We start from the raw sequence: 23577 nt of genomic DNA, 5'->3' as shown, positions 1-23577 counted from the left end.
TGTAATTACAGTCTTAATATTTTTCAAAAATATGTACAAGTACATGCACTTAAATAGCTAGGCGGAATAAAAACATTAGCCATCACTGAAGATGACAGATCTCTTATTGCATACCATTGAGACTTCAAAGTCTACACAATAGGTACTATTTTTATAATGAAATGCATTCTACAATATATTAAAACCACAAAATGATACACCTCCACAAATTAATACTCAGTATATTAAATGAGGAATAAAAGCTGCTTTTCTAAACACATGCAAACAAATCAGGATATGAACGTGTGGTTGAACTATTCTTTTACTCCAAAAATAAGTATATTATACTACATAAGTGTATTACCAATATACGGAAGAACCTGAGCAATCTTCTCTCCTGAAAATGTTAACAGAAGTAACAGTTACCCACAACTGGTAGTAAGATAAGGGGAGAGACCAAGTTAATCCTCAGTGACTTTATGCTTGAGACACTCGGTTTAAAAACACAATAATCTTTGCCCATTCAGATGACAATTTCAAAATGTTGCCCTCTGCCTGGGGGCAACTAGCAAGTTAGCTGTACTAAAGGCATAATAATTGCATCTAACATTTGTTGAGTGCTTACATGCAAAGCATCGTTTCAGGTAACTAACTTGTACCTCACTTAACCCTTCACAGTGCTACACCAACATCACGCGACTGGTAAGTTGGGTACAGGCAGACTGGCACTTGGGTACTTAAGTCTAGCTGCAGTCAAGACTTAACCACCAGGGCTTATGAAATGCTAAATTAACTCGCCTTTATTGCTATTTAAGGGGACAAAGTGATTGCATTTTAGTCTTCCAAATTTTGTTGTGAGACTCAAAATGGAAAGGAGAGGGGCTGTGTAGTCCAAAGACCATATACTCAGTTTTTTGCTGTGCTTCAGAATACAATTCTAACACCTGTCAAAATGACGAGACACTACTTTCTGCTACATAGTTAACTTTACTAAACTTAGAACTGAAGCAGACACACTGATTGCTTAATTTGCCAGATAATCTTTTTAATGAGAATTATAAAAGACCAAAACATTTTTTGCAAACTGCCTTTTTAAACAAATGATTTGCTTTAAATTACAAATACTGAGTGTGACGATGCCTTCTTTTGCAAAACCAATAAATACAAGAACAAATTTTAAACATGTGATTTGCCCAAGATATTTTGGAAAAGAAAAAAAAAAAAGCCTGATTTTTTTTTCAGTTATTTATATAAATGAGAATGTATTCCCTAACCTTTCAGAGAGTAAGCCTGAAAGCATGACTGGATGAGAAGGAGTGAGATAGGGAGACACACTGAGAAGACCATCTTATAGCTGCTTCAAATAGCTTGATAATTGTTCTGATGTTACCATTCCTTTCTGGAACCGTATCTTCACAAAATAGCTGAATTTAAAATATTTCTAATGAACTGATTAATGAGGGAAAAGAAAATACGTACTGAACACAAACTTTGACATAAACAGTTATGCATATCAAAAGACTAACTTTAAAAAGGTACAAAAAAAGTGAGATAAAACCTGAATTACAGAAAAGTCAAATTTATTTAATGAAAAACTAGAATAAAAATTAGCAAACACACACACCCACACCCCTCAAAAAAAAAAAAAAAAAAAAAAAAATCCCAGCAGCACTAGGTATTGACTCACAAAGGGGAAAGCAGTGGTCTGAAACCACTCAGATGGCTTGTCAGTTAAAGGAAAAAAAACACGCACACGTACACACGCGCAAAAAAAAAATTTTTTCAACAGTACAATCAATCTACAACAAACACAAAATTCAGAATTATTTTACAATGCTTCCTTTCTTAATACAAAAGATGCCCATCTTGGGGGAATATATATATTTTTCTCAGTGGTTTACTGTTGACTTATTTTTAAATATATTAGTGTTACTACATGCAACTGTTTCCTGTATTTAACAGCCTTTCTTTTTATTTACCTTCATGTGTCTAGCTTCTACCTACCAAGAGTTTCAGGTTGGCAGGCAGATTGGTGTCTTATTCTCTGTTAAACTGAATGCAACAGTTTTAAACACTGGCCAGAAAATGTTTGATTGCCATTTCAACACATGGAAATAGTTACATTGATGCCTAAATTGCCATTTTCTGCAAAAAGCTGTGCAATGCTGGTGTCAAAGACTAGGCAGTCACTATTCATAATGGCTGTTGCAATTCCCTCATGAATAGATCGAGGAGTCGCTTCCCAAGTCAATCGCCGCCTATGACCATTTAGCTCAAGTCGATAAGCAAAATTTTCAGCTTGCTTGCGTGTTCCTATCAGCTGTACAATTGCGAAGAATTGCTGATGACCATCATATTTTTCCTGTTTCTCCAAAACTAACATGAAGTGAAAGCCAAAACAGGACTGCATCATCACCCAGTCAACAGCACCAGGAAGATTAATGTCTGTAGCAAGGAAAACTATATCCTCTCCCTGTAGGGTTGTAATGGACTTGTGCTGATGCATCAGATGGGGCATCACAGCATCCAAAGAGCCTTGCCATTTGCAGGAAGCACCAGGGCATGGACAGGAGTAAGGCCTAAACTCACAGAGCTCTTCATGGTCTGCTTTCTCTGTGTGTGGAAGAGTTACTTCGCATCCAGAAGAGGCGTATTTACAAGGGAAGAGTACTGAATTGGCCACTTTCTCCATAGCCAAGTTGCGAATGGATCCCAACGGGCCGCGACAAGTTGGACAACATGTGAGTTTTGGGCGACAGTTGCTACAAACGAGATGGCCACTCTGACACTGGAGAATGGGTGGTAACACATAGTCAAAGCAGACAGGACACTCAAAAAGACTCGCCAAGTCATTGTTGGATGCAGTTGTGCCAGTCAAGGCAGGCACCCTCTGGGATGGTGGACACTTGGAGGTACCAGTAGGTAATGCTGTAGCAGTCTGACGGCTCATTTCTGCAATACAAAATAAATAAGAAAATAAAAGAAGGTAGGAGAAAAATAATTACAACTATAACTTATTGTGTAAGTAATGTTTACATGCTGGAAATACTTTTATATTTTCATGCAAAATTGACTATGAGCAAAAGAATAAAGGGAACTATATAGGGCTAAACAAAGCATATATAAAACAAGACACTACATATGCATTTTGCTTTTGGAAGTTATGCGATGGATATGCCTTCTTTTCAAAATATTCCAGAACACAGTTAAAATCCTCTTTAACCGCTAAGCAGAGTGGTTCAAGTGGTAGAGCACCTGCCTAGCAAGCATGAGGCCCTGAGTTCAAAAAGCACTAAAAATCATCTTTGGATGGACTACACAGATTAAGAAATTATACTATAACCAACTATGAGACTGTGTGTAAGCACCTTAAGTACAATAAAATCCATTTTGACTGGATTTTTGTCCTCCTCTTTGAAAGTCCCTATTTCTTTTCAATTCTGATTCAGCTGGTGACAACTTCAGGGAGTGATGGCTAAGAAAGACCTATATCATTTACCTGCCAAAGATCACCAGGAGTACTGACTTTGATCAACTATTCCTAGAATCTTCTCCAGAGATATATTTTGGAAGTGTAGGGAATCACACAGTAAAGGGACTGCTGCCATCCCATTATCCAATCATCTAATAAGTCTTACCCCAAATCACCTAAGCATTAATTTTATTTCCTACCACCCTTAAATAAAAGTTCCTAGCCAGACATTTAGAGAAAGTACCTCACTTTATTCCACTTCCATTCCACAATATAAATCAGTACAACGGAAAAGGAAAAGTCAGAAAAAGGTAAAAAGAGAAGAAAAACCACTACAGACACAACGCTAGGTAGAGATGAGGGATGGAGTCAATAGGTAAAGAATTCCTTGTGTACTGGGGCTCACCAGTGTAGTTGAAACATCAGCAGAATCAATATTACTTAACATCGGAAGAAATGATCCATTAACTAGTGAGGCTGAATCAAACATAAACAAAATGAACATCTTCTCCCAGGATCTACTTCTGCAGGAATATAGTGGAGTCATTATTTGCCTTGGAGCGACAAAATTCAATCCTGCTACTGCTATCCTAAGCGCTCATTCCCAGGAACTGTACTACACCGTATTTCCAAAAAATGAAAGCCTGTAATGTTTTCTCTCAATTATATTATCATTCTCTTGTAAAGAACCTTTTAAAAAATGGACAAGAACATACATGGGGGACTATGAGGATAAAAGCAGCAGGTGGTGGGAGGGGGAAAGGCAAGTGAGAAGGGTATTTCAAAATGCATGCATGCGTGCATGAGAAGGCCATAATGAAACCCAGTTTTAAAAATTGCAAGGAAGATTAAAAGGGGAGATGGTCTAAAAGGGAGAATAAGAACAATTAAGAGGGGTGGATGAGCAAAGTATACTGTAAGCATGTATGGAAATAACACAATGAAACCCCCCCTCACATTGTAAATTAATATGCACTAACAAAAATGTGGAAAAGGGTAAAACAAACAATGCTGGTTATGGATGTGAACAAGTAAATGCAATTTGGGTTTTAGATTGTTCAAGTAAAGTTACCAATAGATGCTGTAAAGGGGTGAGGGAGAAGCATGATAAAGGTGCCAAGGGAAAAAAAGGATTAATTCCTTTGTAACTACAAGAATATTCTAAAGTTCAAAGGGTAACAAAAATACTGAGAGGGAGAGTACACCTGTAATCCCAGCACTCAGAAAATTGAGGCTAGAGGACCACTGAGTTAAGAGGCCAGAATGGGCTACACAGTGAGACCCTGTCTCAGAAAGAGTGTCAAGAGGTATTTAGCACGCAGGAAGCCCTGGGTTAGATAACCAGCACAGCCCTCCATACACTGCCTGGCTCTTCAGATGGTCTTAGAACATGAATGAACTGAAGCCTTGTTGCAATCCAGGTGTCCTGACAAAAGGGCTGTAAAGGAGCTCTCCTGTCATCCAGCTTCCCTCTGAGTAAATTCTTCACGTATGTGATGATGTATACATTTTATGTCACTCCTAAAACAATGGACTTTAGCACTGCCCAAACACCATGTCTGGATGCTCCCTGTTTATTTCGTGGTCCATTGCATGCTGCTTACTTAGGTTAACACAGTAATTAGAAAGTGGTTCCTTGAACACAACACATTCTAAACCACCAATGCCTGTCGAATTACTAGACTAAGCAGCTATTCACATCCAAGGGCAATCAGTCCCCTTTGTATTTAACATAATCTAGCCACTGAGAAAAAAAAAAAAAAGTTCAGTTTCTTGACCTAGCATAGTAGCAACATTTATCATTAGTAGTCCAGACTCACATTACAATCTAACTTTCCAAGCACTATACAAAGCAATCTTCTTTCTTATTCAAAGTGCGAAAAACAAATGAAATGCGACCAGTATTTCTTGTTAATAGAGGTATTACAAGATAGAAACTGCTAAAACCTTCCAAAGCTCCATCTTGAACCAGAAAAGGAGTCCCAACCACAAAATACAGCAGCCCTGCAGCCGGAGCCAAGGACAACCCTGCAAAGACGTGACAGAACCTGAAGTTTGATTTAAAAACAAAGTTCAGCACCTCAACTGAAACGCCGTCGCCAACCTCGGAAAGAGCGAACGATGCATCAGCCATTCCCAGACCGCACGCATTTACAGCTTTTGCGTGTCATCTCAGGAGCCTGGTCCAGTAAGTACCTTTTCTCTTCCTTGTCCTAGCCGCTGGTAAGCATGTAAGCAAGACTCCTCTCCAGGAATACATAAAGTGCAGGACAGGCTTTCCCGTCATGGGAGGCCAGGGAGCACATTGCGTGTCCCTAAGCCAATCTGTAACAAGGGCCTCTCCGGGACACCTCCACCCGTTCTGTGCGTCCACTCCGTCCTTACGAGAGCGGGCTACAGAGGTAGCAAGGCGGCCTCCTGTGCCATCCAAACGGCGAGCACACCTCCAGGGAAACTCCAGACCGCAAGCCAAGCTGAGCTGTCTCCTAACTTGCTTTTCCCAGAGTCCCTGGCTAAGCCGCCGAGCGCGGGGAAGGCCGGCGCTGTGGGCACGGGGCGCACGGCGCTGGGTGGAGAGGAGCCATTTGGAGGAAAGCCGGCTCCAGCTCTGGGACTTGGTGGCCCAGGGCGCGGTCACCTTCTGGGGAGTGGGGCGGAGCCGGGGCCGGCGGGAGGCGGGGCCCCTTCAGGCTCCCCCCATCCGCCCCGCACACACTAGCACCACCCAGCCCTCGACAGTGGCCACATCCCCCGGTGACCTTGTGCCTTGGTGTTACTACCGGTTTATTTAGATAAAACCATGTTTTCTTCGAAACAGAATAACGGCAAATTTAAGTTTTCGATCTAACTGCACACACAGGCATATGGGAAATGTGTGGACCACACTTTCCAAGTTAATCCATTTTCAGAGTAGGAATCTACCTAACTCACCCACTACCTACAGGATTTCCTCAATTCTGACTTGCTTCTCCACTTCTTTCCCTGGCAGGGAAACCCCCTCCTGTCTGCAGTGGGAGTAGACACTCAAGTGAAGACACATGAAACTCTCAATTCAACTCCAAACTGGGATTATATTCCCTTCCCACTCTGGGAAAGCCATCTTGATTGGTCTCATTAAATTTAGAGTAGCTTGTTTTGTTTTTAAACAAGCATTACCCTTGTCCCATAAAGTCCTGTGGGCCTCAGACTTGCATTGCGTCAGCTAAAGCATTTAGAGGTTTAACCTGTCATTACATCATGCTCATGACAGCCTTTAAACACAAGAACAGACAGGGAGTGAGCCCTATGCAGCCAAATGTAGATTACCCACTTTCAGCAACAAATTTCAACTCTAACCACTCCTCACCCTACCAACACTGTGTTCAATCACCTAGACCTCATTTTAACATCATGCTATACAAAACACCCTTGAAACAGGGGATCAAAAGACCAATGAATTAGTTATCTATGACAGAATACTGGTGATATTTCCTTTAAAAGGGACAACAGAGAAACAGCTTTATAAAGATTAGTGTGGGGCTGGGGTGGAGTTCAGTGGCACATTATGGACTTGGACCATGTGCAAGGTCCAGATTCAATCTCCTGCTCAAAAGTCAAAACTGTGAAAACAGTCAAAATCAGAAAAAATAAAGCATTTACATTTTTTAATTTAGTAAAAAAGATAGGATGCAACTATTACTGCCTCTCTTTTACTTCCCCAAAATTGTCCTACTTAATATTTATTACAAAATTAAGTTATAGGGCTGGAGATATAGCTCAGTGATAAGAGCATGTGCCCAGGCATAAGCAAGGTCCTGAGTTCAAACCCCAAACAGCAAAAAATGTAATAAAATTGCTAAGATTACAAATTTGCACTTTGTATTAGGGATATGTGGTAAATAAAACCTCATTCAAAACATTTAAGCTTTTTCTCCTTCCCAGAATGCTTTTTTGTGAAAAGGGCACTTTCTACATTTATTTGACATTGTGGTGGGTATTATGTAGAAAACTAAAAGTCTGCTTCTAAGAATTATGTGTTCCTCACACACTGACAAAAGCAAGGCAAGTCTTAAAACTTCAACAGCATAAAACACCAAAAATTAAAAGTCATTGTTATAAAGCTATTTTTGCTTTCCCAAATCATAGAAAAGCAATACAAGAAATAACTATGTTTTTCCTACAGCTCCATTTTTTCCTCAAAATAATTCTGAAAACTTTGTAGTTACAGAAATTACAGGTGTAGTAAGATCTAAAGACAGTGGGGAAAGCCCAGGAAGAGGACCTGACAGAAAACTGCAGAAATTTAAAGCAAGATGGTGTGTGATTTCATCACACAATTTAAAATTTATTTATTATTCCTGGAATTTTCCATTTAAATTTTGGGACCACAGTTGATCACAGGTAATTAAACCTTCAGAAACTGAACCCATAGGTAAGGGAGAACTGCCACAGTAACTTTCCCCTTCCCTGCCCACCAGGATAAAGCCTGCACCTTTTTCTGTTCCAACCACAGTACCTAAGAAAGGTTTTCAGAAAGGGTGGAAGTGATTAACCTCCTATTAGTAGTCTGAAGCTCCTGCGTAAGTTTCACAAACTTGGGATTTTAGTCAAAACCCTCTTCTTAAAACTATGTGGCGTAGGTGAAAAACGTAATACCATTTTTATTCTAATTCCTTTTCAGGTAATCGTCCCTCCCCACCCCATGGGTCACTTGTAAAACTCTTTACCCTTTTAAGAGCATGTAAAAAGCAAAGCGCGTTTTTCATTAGGACAGAGAAGCATGCTGAACATTTCTGAATCAAAATGCTCTGAAATCCAAAACCGACATGATACTCAAAAGTTTGGAGCATTTCAGATTTCTAGATTAGGAATACTTTAACCAGCTGAAAGTCTACACAAATATTTCAAAATCCAGAAAAACTCCAAAACTCTGAAACACTTCTGGACTCAAACATTTTGGATATGGAATAATCAACCCCACCTGCAAACGTCTTCTTTTAACACTCTTGTCAAGGACTATGGGAGTCTTTTCAATCCAAAAGCTGTGGAATGTCTTTCACTTCCACAGACTTTTCTTTGACTCTTTTCCATCTATCATTTTGATACTGACTATCCCTACATCTATCTTCCAGTTACGTATTTTTGTTCTCATAAATTTATGTTTTAGCCAGGCACCAGTGGCTTACAACTGTAAATCCATAAACCCCAGCTACTCAGGAGGCAGAGATCAGGAGGGTAACAGTTTGAAGCCAGGCTGGCAGATAGTTCAAGAGCCCCTATCTTGAAAAAACCCAACACAAAACAGGGTTGGCGGAGTAGCTCAAGGTGTAGGCCCTGAGTTCAAACCCTAGTGCGGCAAAAAGAGAGTTGGAGCACCAGCCTAGAAATATAAGCCAAAAAATTTTAAGTATTTTAAACCACCATTACATAAATGTTTATGAAAAATAACTACTTCCCATAATAACAGGGAGAAAAGTGGATATTTTACATTTTTGCACATCTCTTTAATGTCTGACTTAAAATACTTTTTGATTCTCGTTATGCTTCTGGATTTAATCTTGCAATTGCATCATTGCAGCCTCTGGGAAATTCCACTGTACTCTCATGTCAAAAAAGTTTCAACCCTCAAAGGCCTCAAGAACTCCTAGACCTGGGAGCCAGTGGCTCATGCTTGTAATCCTAGCTACTTGGGACACAGAGATCAGGAGGATTTGAAGCCAGCCCCAGGCAAACAGTCTGGGAGAGACTATCTCAGAAGAAAACTATCACAAAGGGCTGGCACAGTGAGTGGCTCAGGTAGTTCGAGTGCCTGTCTAGCAAACATGAGACCTGAGTTCAAACCCCAGTACCACAAAAAAAAAAAAAAAAAAAAAACTCCTAGGATTCCTGAACCACATTACAGAACCTCTGCACCAGAATATAAACTTCATGAGAATAGACAGTTTGTTCACTCACCCTTCTACCTCCAGCACCTAGGACAGTACCAGGTACTAAAACATTTCTGAAAGGAACAATTTAATCAACCAAAACATGATCACAACTAAAACTCACTCACTCCTGATCCCTGCAAGTCAGATATATTTGTTTGTGAATATCCTTAAAAAGGATTCACAACTGAAATTTTAAAACAATGCTGAACTCTTTTGCACCATAAAGGTAATTTTTAAATATTGGATATTTACAAAAATTGGACATATTTACATATCAATCTCTGAAGTTTTCAAAATATTTCTTACATTTACGACAGTTCCATAAACCCATCTCCTAGAGAGTAATTTCATTTTTCAGTAACATAGCTCAAAAATGTGGCTGCATGTACTGAATTTGACTAGAAGCTCAACCTGAATTCTGACTTTAGCTTTTAATATTACTGACTGATTGACTGGTAGTACTTAGGGCTTCAAGCTTGGTAGGCAGGCGCACTACCACTTGAGCAACTTCACCAGCTTTTTTGTGGTGGGTTTTTTCAAAATAGGCTCCAACTATTTGCCAGGTCGAACCATGACCCCCTCCTGATTTCCTGAGTAGCTAGGATTACAGGTGTGAACCACTGGAGCCTGGTTTAGTTCTTATATTCAGACCAGGCAAAAAACTACAATATCCTGGGATCTCAAATTTTCCATCTATGAAACAAAATTATCACTACTGACAAATTTTTGGACATTAACTGAGATCAAGTATGTAGGAAATTTCAGTTTGTTACCAAGTGATGTTTACAGAGCCACAGTACAAATCCTGCACTGAATCACTATATAAGACGAAAGTTATATACATTAGGATTCTACTAAAAACTGTTATTTCATTCTACTGTGAAAACAGGTTCTATACTATAACATGAATTCAATTTGAGACTGCATCTGAAAATGGATTAAGATCAGAGGTTTACTGTGAAAGCAGCTCTATTTCTTGGGGCACCTACTAACCAGCAGCATCATACACACAATATTTTAAAGTAAAATTTTTTCCCATCTTACAGATGAGGAAGTTGAAGATCAGAAGAAAAATTAAGAATAAAAGCAGAGAGCTGGCAGCATGGCTCAAGGGGTGGAGCTGCCTAGCAAGCCCAAGGCTCTGTGTTCAAACCCCAGTAACTACAAAAACAGTTACTTTTATAGCCTGGTATCAGTCACTCATGCCTCTAATTCTAGCTACTTGGGAGGCTGAGATTGGGAGGACTGCAGTTCCAGGTCAACTTGGGAAAATAGTTGAGAGATCCCCATTTCCAAAAATAACCAGAGAAAAACTGGAGATGTGGCTCAAGCAGTAGAGTGCCTACTTTGCAAGCACAAAGCCCAGAGTTCAAACTTCAGTCTCACCAAAAAAACTTTTTAAAAAAGGTTACTTTTTAAAAACTTCAAAGAAAAAAAAAAAGAGTAAAAACAGCAAGACTGTTTTGTCACTAAATCTTATCTTTTTAAAAATAACCCTAAAAACAGTATTACAATCTCATCCTGGCATAGAACATTTTCATTAGCATCCAACTCATCTTTCCGACACTAAAACTTTTGTCAAAAAACCTTTCTTATACTGTTTTATTTTTGGTGGGACAGGGTTTGAACTCAGGGCTTCTTCGTATTTGCAAAGCAGGAGCTCTACCACTTGAACCACACCTCCAGTCCATTTTGTCCTGGTTATTTTTTTAGAGATGGAAGTCTATTTGCCCAGGATGGCCCCCAACCATGATCCTCCCAATCTCAGGCTCCCAAGTAGCTAGGATTACACAGACATGAGCCACTGGCGCCCCAGCTCCCCTATATTCTTTAAGGTGAACCTTTTTTTTTTTAAATCGGAGTTTGTCATTAAACTATTACACATTATACCAAAAAGCAAAGTATCAACAAAGAAGGTAAGAGCAGAGAAATAAGAATAACAGAAACAGATGGATGATGAAATCTTATTTATTTTGTTGTTTTGTTCTGAGACAGGGTTTCACTATGTAGCCAGGCTGGTCTTGAATGAACTCACAATCATCCTGCCTCATGCTGGAATTATATATGTGCACCTTCATGCCGAGCTCAAAAGGGTTTTTTCAAACTTTTCACTTGTGTGGTATAATAATGTATGCTATACACATTATTAAATGTGTTTAATCATTTAAAATTGGAGCCAACACTTGAAATTATTGAAACCTGTAAGTCATGGATACAAATATGATCTCTACAAAAGATAACCAAATCTCAATGTCCAGATAAAAGCACCCAAATAACTACTCACCTAAGTTATCTGTGTCCAAGTTTGAATGTAACTGTTTGTTACCCTGTCTTGAAATACAAAATTTTCAAATATTCTAGTACATGCTTGCTCTTCATTCCATCCTGGCATTAAGCTATGCTTCTTAAACCATACAAAATACATCATGAAAATACCGTAGTACTGCAGTGTAACATAGAGCCTATGGAACTCCACATTTAATCTGACCAAGCATGACAGGTATATATACAAGCATACACAGAACATAAACACACACTCAGGACAAATACTCTGTAGCAGATCAAAATCAATAGTAGCCCATTAAGAATTAGTCACACTAAGCTAAACACTTTCCAGCATCTTGCTCGTGAAACAAGAAATTAAGGGAACAGGGTAAAAAGTTGAATTAGTGTCTCATACATTTGATGATAGCTTTTTTTTTTTAACGGTCCTGGGGTTTGAACTCAGGGCCTCACACTTGCTAGGCAGCCACTCTTACAGCTTGCCTGAGCCACTCAGCCAGCCCTTTTTTTGTGATGGGTATTTTGGAGATAGGGTATGCGATCCTCTAGATCTCTGCCTCCTGAGTAGCTAGGATTACAGGCCTGAGTCACTGGCACCTGGCAGTTAAGTCTCTATACCAGTAAATATGGAAAAATAATGGAATTTACAGGAGAGAAATGACATTTTAAATTTTATGGAATAGGGGCGTGGCTCAAGTAATAGAGTGCCTGCCTACCAAAGGGCAAAGCCCTGAGTTCAAACCCATTACTGAAAAAAGAAAATATGTAATGGGTCAGGCATGGTGGCCTCTCTTATCTGTAATCCCAGCTACTGGAGAAATAGAGATCAGGAGGATAATGGTTTAAAGGCCAGCCCAGACAAAAAGCTAGAGAGTCCCCCATCTCAACCAATGAGCTAAGTGTGTTGGTGGGTGCCTCACATTCTAGCTACACAGCAGGAATAAACTGGAGGATTAAGGTCAGGCTGACCTGGGCAAAAAACACAAGACCTTATTCAAAAAACAGCTGAAGTAAAAAGTAAAAGGGACTTGAGGTATATATAGCTCAAGTGGTGTACCAATTGTGTACTAGCAAGTATGAGGCCCCAAGCACAAAACCTCTGTATAACCCACCAAAACTTATAGAACAAAACCAAAAAAGTTCATAGTCTTATTAAAATTAAATTACATTTCTCCGAAAGTTAAAATCTATGCCTACATAAGCACTACATCTGAAACTAACCACATTAGTTCTTGCAACTGAGGATATAATTTCCTAATACGTGAATTAGCAACTTACAAACTAGTTTTCCTTAAACTAAGATTCTACTCCTAAGGAGTTTACAGTTAATGTGTAAAATTTAAGAAATTAAAAAAAAAATTTTTTTTTGAGACAGTCTCACTATGTAACCCCAGGTTAGCCTCAAACCTAGGATAATCTCACCTCAGTGTTCTGAATGCTGGGACTGCAGGTGTGTGCCACCAAGTATATATATATATATATATATGTATGCATAAACTGTTTGAGACTAAAACTTGAGAAATCTGACTGTTAAAAGGGGAAGCAAGCTGATGGTGCTAGAAGGCCCAGAGCTTTCTGCTTCCTTTCTTCTTCAAATGGGATAGACTAGAATATAATGAATAGAATCCAACAAACAGAAATAACCCAAGAAACAGCAATGCGCTAAAATAAAATTCTCAGCCCTACTGGGTTGGTTGCACACCTGTAATCAGGAGAATCACATTTCAAAGCCAGCCTTGGGCAAATAGTTCAGAAGATCTAATCTTGAAAAACCCCATCACAAAAGAAGGGCTGGTGGAGTGCCGCATGCAGTAAGAGTACCTGCTAAATTCAAACCCCGGTGCTGACCAAAAAAAAAAGAAATTTAACAATTTATCTTTCTGTTTTAATTTCTAAAAAAAAAAACAAAAACAGATTTAGCATTGTTAATCAAATTCCACCTGTTAAGTCATATGGTCACATTGGTTCCAAGTGGGCCCTACATTACTCTAATTATGACAGGCTGAACAGAAAAGGTGGACCTAATATGTAAATTCGTGTGAAGCAAAGCCCAAAGGACATCAAAAGTTTTCACAAAGCACTTACATGTTGGTGAAAAAAATGTATCACATCATCTCCACATGAAACAGAGCAATGTAGGTATGTTTAACTCCTACATTGAAAAAAAATAACCTGCAAGCTGTTGATTCCATAACCTTAAGTCAATTCCCTGTCTCAAGACTTAAGAATTTCAGTAAATCAGTTATTTGACTTTCAATGGTTTTGTAGTTTTGCCTGTTTATGTATTCAACTTTTAAGGTCTGAACAGTCACCAACATTTCACAGTTGACAGGTAATGGCTCCTGTCTACTGACTTTGCATATCTTGGTTTTCCTGTCTCACCAGTCCTTCTCAGTGTCCCTTGATTCCTGACCTTCTCCCCAAACTCCTAAAACTGGAACTGCCCATGGTCCTCTTTCATTACTACACTAGTAACTCTGATCACATTTAGTCCTACAGTTTTTCAGTTTTAAATTCTACTTGTGTGCCAAGAGCTTAAAATTTATCTCTAGCCAGAAGCAATAGTTCACACTTATCCCAGCTACTCAGGAGGTTCAAAGGCAGTCCAGGCAAAAAGGAAGTCAGATCCCAGCTATGCTGGAGATATAAAAACAGGAAGATTCTGGCCCAGGCCCAGCCCAGGCAAAAAAAAAAAAAAAATGAGAGAACTGAAAAGTAATTAAAGCAAAAAGGTCGGAGGGCATGGCTCAAGTGGCAGAGCACCTGCCTAGCAAGCTCAAGTCCCAGATTTTAAAAAACAGACAAAACAAAAACCTTCCTAATCCTCAGACTTGTATATCCAACTGCCTCCTAAATATCCCAATGGGGGTATGGCCAAAGTGAACTCTACCACCTGCTAGAGACTCTCCATCCTAGACTTCTTTTCAATTAATGACAACTCCATCCTTTGAATTATTCAGATCAAGTCCTGGAGGTCATCCTTGACTATTCTCTTTGACAAATCTAAAACAACCAGGAAACCTTACTGTCCCACTCTTTAAAATATCTTCTGAATTCAATCAATACTTAGCACCTCTATCACTACATCTAGTCCAAGCCAATATTATCTCACTTAGATGATTATAATTATCTTCCTGCCCATCTCCAGTTTTGTCTCCCACTCACATCCCCTAATGTCCTGAGCATAGCAATCCAATCAATCTAGTTCACATTTACATCACACAACACTCATGAGAGTAAAAGCTAAAATCCTAGAAAGAGCCCATAAGGCCCTACTTAATCTGGTAATGTGTTCCTAGTACTCTCCCACTTCTTTGTCCCTCACTCACTGCCTTCAAGCACTTTCCTCCTGGATATCAATATGGCCAATTCTCCCTCCATTCCTTTAAATCTTTGCTAACATGTTACCTTCTCAATGAGACCTAACCTCCTCTGCTATTTGAAATAGCACCCCACCTACCTACCTCCCCCACACCATTATGCACCTCTCTGCACATTTTGCTTCTCTTCCTTCCCTCTCCCCCCACTTCCTGATCATCTCTACCTCACTCCACCCCACAGATTATACAATCTAGGCATGTTTGTTTTAGCTCCTACCACCCTCACTTGGAAGGTGGTAGATACATCACTGGTCCAATGATCAAAGACTTAAAAAAAATGAATGCCTAGCACACAGCACAGGCTCAATAAGTATTTGTTGGATGCATAAATAGAAAGCAAGAGCTTCGCACTTTACCAGCAACATTCGAAATTACAAAGCAATACAGTAATACTTTTTTGAAGTCTCAAGAAAGTCATCATCTTAAAATTCTATACTCAAATTACCTTAAAAGTGTTAAGAGCAGAAAAATGATCCAACATTTCAAAACTTTGCTTTAGGAAACTCCTGATAGAAAAGCTCTTCAAAACAAAAATGAGCCAGGCACCAGTGGCTCACACCTGTAATCCTAGCTACTTGGGAGGCTGAGATCAAGAGGATCTTGGTTTAAGGCCAGCCAAGGAAATAGTTTTAGAGACCTCATCTCCAAAATAACCAGAGCAAAATGGACTGGTTTGTGGGGCTCAAGAGGAAGGGCACCTGCTTTGTTAGCTCTGAGTTCAAACCCCACTTCCAGTCCCATGCCCTCCCCCACAAAAAAAATATATATACATATGTGTGTGTGTGTGTGTGTGTGTGTGTGTGTGTGTGTGTGTGTTATCTATGCATACACAGACAGACAGACACTGGTGAAACTGAAATCCAGAGGCAACAGAAGCACAGAAACAATGGAGACAAAGAGAAATGCAAAAATAATTAGCTCAAAGAACTAAACCCAGTTGCTTCTGAATAAGGACATCTGGAAATAAACAGGAATAGGGCATTTTTTTCTTTTTTAAAAATCTTACAGCTTGGGGGGAAGAGGTGAAGGAGAATAATGGAAGGAATGAATTCAATTAATATACTGTAAGAACTTTTGTAAATGTCACAACGTACATTTACACGTATAAACAATGTAAACAGTTGTTTATATTGTACAACGATAATAAAAAATTGTAAAAAAAAAAAAAAATCTTACAGCTTGGCATGCTGGTTCATGCTGTAATCTAGGCACTCGGGAGGCTGAAGCAGGAGGATCACAAGTTAGAGGCCATCCTAGGCTAAAAGGTTAAGGTTGAGGCCAGCCTGAGCTACAATGAAGGGCTCTGTCTCAAAAAACAGTAAATATGCCTACTTAGCAAGCATGAGGTCCTGAGTTCAAACCCCAGTGTCACCAAAAACAATGAATAACCCTGTATACCTGGGCGTGGTGGTACATGCCTGTAATTTCAGCACTCGAGAGGCAAGAATAGGAGGATCACAAGTTGGAGGCCAGCCTAGGCTACACAGAGAGACCTTGTCTGAAAAAAGGCTTATAGACCTATTTGATTCTAAACTGGAAGTGCATATAAAACTCTTTAGAAAAAAATGGAAAGTTTGAAAACTTGGTATGCAAAAGGTCACAAGTTGCATGCTTTATTAAGAAAATGGCATATATAAATTTGTTTTCAAAGACTTGATTCCATGTCTTGGCAAAGATCTGGTGAAAGATATTCTCCTACACCTTGGGGATGCCCACTATCATGGTCCCTCACATGATTTGGCAGTTTGTATCAAAATGTTGACTTTAGACCCAGAAGTATCTCTTATAATTCACACCTTGGCAAAGGTAAGCAGGTAGGTAGGTAGGAAGGTAGGTAAATAGATAAGAAAAGAAAAAAAAAAAAAAGAAAAATGCCTACGCCAACCCTGTGCATAGAGAATAAACTGAAAACAACTCCTACATCAAAGAATGGTTAAATTCTGGGTCATACAACTGTATGAAGATGGACCCATTCTTTCATGTAGGATTAACTGCTGAAATGGGTGGAGGGGCTGGGATGTAGCTCTGTGGCAGAGTGACTGCCTAACGTGTGAGGCCCTAGGTTTGATCCCCAGCACCACATATTTATAATGAAACATTTCACAAATAACTATAATTTATATTTATTATAAATGGGGGAAGGAAAAAAGAGCCACAGAACATAGACAAAAACTCTACTTATGTTACAAGAAAAAATAAGATGTGCACATTGATATGTCTATCTTTATGTAAATCTGCATGTATATACCATGTAACAAGACAGAAGTGAAATTGAATGGACAGCCAAACTGCAGAGTGTGGTTTAAAGTGAAGGATCAGAAGTAGACAGGAGATCAAAGTTTGGAACCAAAAACCACAGTGAAAGGGGACCATGAACTATAGGTACACAGAGTATCAAGAACTACAGATATAGAGACTGTAAGCACAAACTTCATTTGGAATGACAGTACACACCATTACTAACAGATGGCAATCATTTAGTGAGAAAATACCCATTTAAGTCACATCAAAGAAAGCAACCTTAAAGTCTGGTGGAGTGGCTCAAGTGGTAGAGAGCCTGCCTAGTAAGCATGAGGCCCTAAGTTCAAGCCCCAATATCACCAAAAATAAAAAGTTAAAAAGAAATTAACTTTAAGATATCTATGGCTGACTCCCCCCCAAAAAAGTGAAGTACACAGAGATTACATAAATGGCTACTTATCAAAATATCAGATAATAAATGATCAATGGGGAAGAGGTGGGCCCATTTCTGTTTTTCTCCAATGTTTCATAAAACAGATTACTTTGGTCGGGTGCCAGTGACTCACATATGTAATTCATATCTACTTGGGAGGCTGAGAGCAGGAGGATCAAAGTTCGAGGCCAGACTGGGCAAATAATTCAAGAGACTCCATCTCTAAAATAACGAGAGCAAAAGGGGCTGCAGTTGTGGCTCCAAAGCAATAGAGCACCTGGCTTTGCAAGCGTGAAGCCCCGAGTTCCAACCCCAGACCCACTAAAAATAAAATTACTTTGATAATAAAGAGAACATTTTCAAATTTTAATGCACACTTTATTGTGTCCTCATAATTTCCTACTAATGAATTGCTGGTGACATCCTATGCAAAATGAAGTACATAAATTGAGTAGACTGTTGTCTGCTTTTACTTTTTCTCTTAAACTGTTTTTTTCTTAATGCCTCAAATGACACTTTCCCAGTACTCTTAAAAATTCACATTCTTGCTGGGCACTCGGTGGCTCATGCCTATAATCCTAGCTACTCAGGAGTCAGAGATCACAGTTTGAAGCCAGCCAGTCAAATAGTTCACGAGACCCTATCCTGAAAAAACTCATCACAAAAAAGAACTGGTGGAGTGGTTCAAGGTGTAGGCCCCGGGTTCAAACCCCAGAACCAGAAAAAAAAAAAAAATTCACATTCTTTGTGCTGAAGGTGTGGTTCAAGTGGTAGAGCACTGCCTCCTGCTTAGCATGCCCCAGGCCATGAGTTCAAACCTCAGTACTGTCAAAAAAAACCCTCAATCTTTGCTTTGGCTGGGAAAGACCTGATTCCCCTCCCCCCCAACTAAGGGCCAACTCCTTGCTCCTTCCTCATCTTTTAAATGTCACCACCTCAGACAGCAGGTTTCCCTCCACCCAGTCTCTATCTACTTCAGCAACTTTGACTCCTTCACAGTACATATTATATTTGTAATTCTATTTCTTTCCTCACTAGAATGTAATTTACCTTCAACTAAGATTTTCAATTATTTAAGCTGTTAGACAGTGTCTCTATTCTCAAGGATCTTAAAGTCACCAAAACAACTGGTAAGTGAGAACCAAAAGACACATTCAGGTCTGACTCTTAAAGGCCTATCCTCTCAAACACTCAATTATACTGAGGAGACCTTGGGAGAGGGGAGGAGAGCAATATACTTAATAGCTGTGTTCATGTACTAATGGAAACTAAGGCTTAGAAAAGTGAAGCAATCTGTCCAAAAGTAGCACATGCAGACATTTGAGAGGTTAATAACATCAAAAGCAATGGCAAAGGTGTTGAACTATGGTGTTCACAGAACAAGAATCCAATTTAAAGTTGGGCACCAGTGGCTCGCACCTGTAGTCCCAGCTCCTCAGGAGGCAGAGATCAGGATCAAGGTTTGAAGTCAGCCCCGGACAAATAGTTCAAGAGACCCTATCTCAAAAAAAACCCATCACAAAAAGAGCTGGCTGGTGGAGAGCCTCAAGGGGTAAGAGCACCTGCCTTACAAGTGTGAGGCCCTGAGTTCAAACATCAGTCGCACACATACACAAAAAAAATCCAATTTGAATAGGTAGGGCAAAGAAAATACTGGCTATACAGCTAGAAGCGTATTACGGTCAATGTGAAGGTATCAGTCATAATTATGTGCCAACTATGTACCAAAAGCAGTGCTAAACTCTAAACAAAGATGAAGTCTCATAGAGACTATAGTTTATTTGGGGATGCAAAGAAGTTCAGAGAAAAATACAATTCAAGGAATACATATTACAATGGAGACAAGCAGAGTGCTATAGGAACACAGATGACAGTTTAATGCAAGTTCAAGAAGAACTCAGTTTAGTCGGCTCTCAAGAGTTGGGTAGGAAGAGTGGAATTTATAAGTACATAGTCCAATAAAGCAAGAGAGCAGCAAGAGAGGCCAGCTTTGGGGGCTCTGTACTTACTAACAGTGTGGAGAAACTTGGGACTATACACCAAAGGCCTTTTAAGTCAGGCTCACCATTTAGAAAGCTCACTTGACACTGAAGAATGGCCTCCAGGATGACAGGAACAGTGTGTTGTTGATGAATGGTACAGCCATTTTGGAAGACAGTTTGGCACTTTCTTATGAAATTAAACATACTCTAGCCATACAATCCAGCAATTACACTCTTTAGTATTTACCCAAAGGAGTTGGAATCTTAGGTCCTATAAAAGCCTGCACATGAATGTTCATAGCAGCTTTATTTATAACTACCAAAACTTGGAAGCTACCAAGATTTCCTTCAGTAGATAAGTAGATAAAACTGTGATACATCCAGACAATAGATGTATTACTCCACATGAAGCACTATCTAGCTATGAAAAACAAAAACTTTAATAAATGTTGCTAAGTGAAAGAAGCCAATGTGAAAAGCCTACATACTTATAATTCCAGCTATATGACATTCAGCAAAAGGCAAAACTATGGCAACAGTAAAAATATCAGCGGTTGAGGGGGATGAATAGGTAAGGCACAGGATTTTTAAGCCAATGAAATTATTCAAGAACTCACATATATAGTTATATTTCTGTCCAAATTCATAAAATGTACACTCCCAAGAATGAATCCTAATAAATCATGGACTTTAGTGATGATATGTCAGTGTAGGTTCACTGATTTCAACAAATGTACCACTCTGTTAAGGGAGCTGATAAGACAAATGGTTATGCATATTTGGGGGTAAGAACTACATGGGAAACTTCTGTACTTTTTGCTCAATCTTGCTATGAACCTAAAACTGCTCACTCTTAAAAGATGGGAATGGCAATACATGCCTGTAATCCCCCAGCACTTCAGAGGATGAGGTAGGAGAATGGAGTGCCAGGGCAGCCTAAACCACATAGATTTCCTGAAGATTTGAGGGAACAGGTTAAGGTGTAAATTGAACAGATGTAAACTAAATTACAGTTGTTTCTAAATTTGTACTCTGTGGAACACTTATCCTGAAAAGTTAACAATTCCGTATCTATTACACTGTTATTTCAGCTTTTTTTTTTTTGGTTTTGTTTTTTGCAGTACTGGGGATTGAACCAGGGCCTCATGCTTGCAAGGCAAGTGCCCTATCAGTTGAGTTATACTCCCAGCCCCTTATTTCAGCTTAAAATATTAAATGTTACTACACTATGCTGGAAAGATGCCAAAAGGGGTCATTTAAACCAATTCTGTAGTATATATAAAGAAAAAAAGTTCGCAAAGCAGTGTGTAGGGGAAAAAAATGTAGAAAGAATTTCCAACTAACCTATCTAGATTACAAAAGTCTGCATCTTTAAATTTCCAGAATGAAAAGGTATACAGCCAATTTGCCTAATCCACTGAGTCTCAAAATCTACCAATCACAAAGTTCTCCTAACTGCTAACCAAAATCCTCTCCACAATTTGAGCGAATCAAGTTACAAGACATTACATTTGTCACATTACACTTGGCTCTTCAGTAACTTCTAATAGAGATGGTGACACTGTAGGTATCTTAACAAAGGGACTCACTGTCTCACTTTTCCAAGTTAGTTAACCGAAGTCCTTGAATGTGAACTGATCCATAAATCCAAAATTGCTCATTTGAATCACCTGGTCTTTCTAAATTCCAAAGCACACAAGATCTATCCATTCAAATCCCCTATTGAAATTTCCAAAATGCCATCATCACAGAAGATGTGTCAACTTATCACCTAAATCTCCTTTCCCATCTCATCAATAAAATGAATGATTTATAAAGCGAATTCACAAGCTAAGGCCTATGGACTTCCAAAATATCCATCATGCCCAGTATTATTAAACAACTGCTTTGGGACTAGTTGAGTGGCTCAAGCTGCAGAGCACCTGCATAGCAAGTCTGAGACCCTGAGTTGAAAGCCCAGCACCGCCAAAACCAAACTGCCTTAGCATAAGCCCTTACTATGGGGCTGCCAGTAAGCACTTCAGTTTTCATCTCCTCGATCTCAACAATGCGTGAGGTTAAGATATCGTCATTGCACCCATTTTTGCAGGTAGGGAAAATGAAGCACAGACATGATAAGTATCTTGCCCAAGGTCACAAACTGGTGGGGAAGGGTTTGAATCAAAACAGGCCGTCTGACTTCAGAGTCCGGGCTCCCAACAGTCAACGGCTTTCAAGAGTTAACCATTCACCCTCACAGCAGCTTATCTAGACATGGTGAATGTTCAACGCTGGGAACAGTCAGATCCCTGTCCTGTACCATGTTCATGGCTTCGATGACTTGGCCAAATGAGCTACTCGGCCTAATTTTCCAAACATGGAAAACTGGACTTTTCTAACCGTCAGAACAAACACACACGACATCTTTCCAGGAAGAAACAGGCGCATCACAGTGGTCCAGGCTACCCACGCGCCCAAGTCACACGGTGGGAACCCTGCAAACCAAGCTAGGGCCGAGCTGCCCGGCCAGCCGCTCACGCGTCTCCTCCCTGGTGACATAAACAAGGGAGGCGGCTGCATTCTTTCCCACTGCACAATGAAGGCTCAGGCCGCGCGGGTCGCCTCGGAGCCGCCTGGGGTCGGAGCAGGAAGAGAAGGCCGAGGCGGCCTCGGGGCGCCCGGGGAGCGCACGGAGGGGAAAAGCTGGGAGGGCCCTCCGCGGCTCGCACTCAGCTGACCTCCGCCATGTTGGCCGAACACCGGGACCTCCACAACAAAGGCCGGCACGAGGGCGCGGGGCGCGCCGGGCGCCTCCCCAGACCGAGCCCGCCTCCGCTTCGCGGAGACCCGGCCGCCGCTGAGCCGTCCCCACCCGCGGCCCGCGTGGCCGCAGACCCTGCCGCGGGGACGGGGACCGGACCCGGGCCCCGGGAGCTGGGGGAACGGGGGCGGGCCGGCTAGCTGCGGCGGCGAGCAGGGGAGGGGCGGGGGCGGCGCTCGGCCAGGCCGGGCCGGGCCGAGACAAAGGCGCAACCGGCCCGGGGCTGCAGGCGTCGCGGCCCCCTGACCCGACCCGACGCAGCCGCCCGCCGCCATTACCGGGCCCGGGATCCCTCCTCCCGGGAGCCCCCCACCGCCGGCTCCTCCCTCCAGGCCGGACCGCACTTACCTGTGGGCGGAGAGCGCGCCGCGGACCCCGGTCCTGGCTCAAACGCGCTCCGTCGCCAGCCCCCGCCAACGCGGGCAGCGCCACCGCCTCTTCCCCACGCCGAGACCGCCGGGACACCCTAAGCTGCCGCCGCCGCCTCCGCCGCTCGAGAGCGCGCCCCGCCACGGCCGCCACGGCTCCCCCCTGGCCGCCGCCGCCGCCGTTTCGCGCGTCCTCGAGCCCGCCGCGCGCTCCCGCTAAATACCACACACTGCGGCGGCCGCCATGGGGAGGCGCGGCCCCGTGCGCGGGGAGCCCGGAGTGGGCGGAGCTCCCGGTGGCCGCGCAGGCGCAGAGACGGCGGCGGCCGGCGCGGGCTTCACGCAGCCTGGCCCCCAGAGTGGCGGTTGGCCCTTGGGCGCTTCGGTTGCCAGGTCTGCGCCCGCACGCCTCGCGCTCTACCACCGTTGAGTGACGTTCGCCTCCGCAACCGTCCCGACCGCCAGGAACGGCGCGGTGCATGCGATTCTCTGTCGCGGGGGCCGCGCTGGCCGGTACCTCCGGCCCGGCTGGCCGGCTTTGCACTGCGCACTCCTCCCTACGCGGCCGTGGCCACCGACCCTCCCCACCCCCACCCCGAAAGGAAGTGGCGGGACGAATTCCCAGCGCTGACTTAGTGACTCATCTAGGAAGTCCTCACCTAGGGAGCTGCGTTCGGCTTCAAATACAAAATAAAATGGAAACCTCATTTACACTTTGATGGGTGCCTCA

At 41.6% G+C, this 23577-nt stretch overlaps 1 protein-coding gene across 4 annotated transcripts; it reads right to left on the bottom strand.

Moving 5' to 3' along the window:
- Window positions 1-1003: 1003 nt before the first annotated feature.
- On the bottom strand, window positions 1004-22968 carry Siah1 (siah E3 ubiquitin protein ligase 1). 4 transcript variants are annotated; one of them, XM_020181680.2, is made up of 2 exons: window positions 22828-22968; window positions 1004-2931 (listed from the first exon to the last, which is right to left on the bottom strand). In XM_020181680.2, the coding sequence occupies exon 2, from the start codon at window positions 2927-2929 to the stop codon at window positions 2081-2083; it is 849 nt and encodes a 282-aa protein (XP_020037269.1). In that variant the 5' UTR covers window positions 2930-2931; window positions 22828-22968; the 3' UTR covers window positions 1004-2080. The 4 variants fall into 4 exon arrangements, with proteins under 4 accessions (XP_020037269.1, XP_073912144.1, XP_020037273.1 ...); XM_074056043.1 differs by lacking the exon at window positions 22828-22968 and adding an exon at window positions 22397-22544; XM_020181684.2 differs by lacking the exon at window positions 22828-22968 and adding an exon at window positions 5648-9267.
- Window positions 22969-23577: the final 609 nt, after the last annotated feature.

This window comes from Castor canadensis, chromosome 15 (genome assembly GCF_047511655.1).
Source record: "Castor canadensis chromosome 15, mCasCan1.hap1v2, whole genome shotgun sequence".
NCBI lineage: Eukaryota > Metazoa > Chordata > Mammalia > Rodentia > Castoridae > Castor > Castor canadensis.
This window is presented reverse-complemented; position numbering and strand designations above follow the sequence as displayed.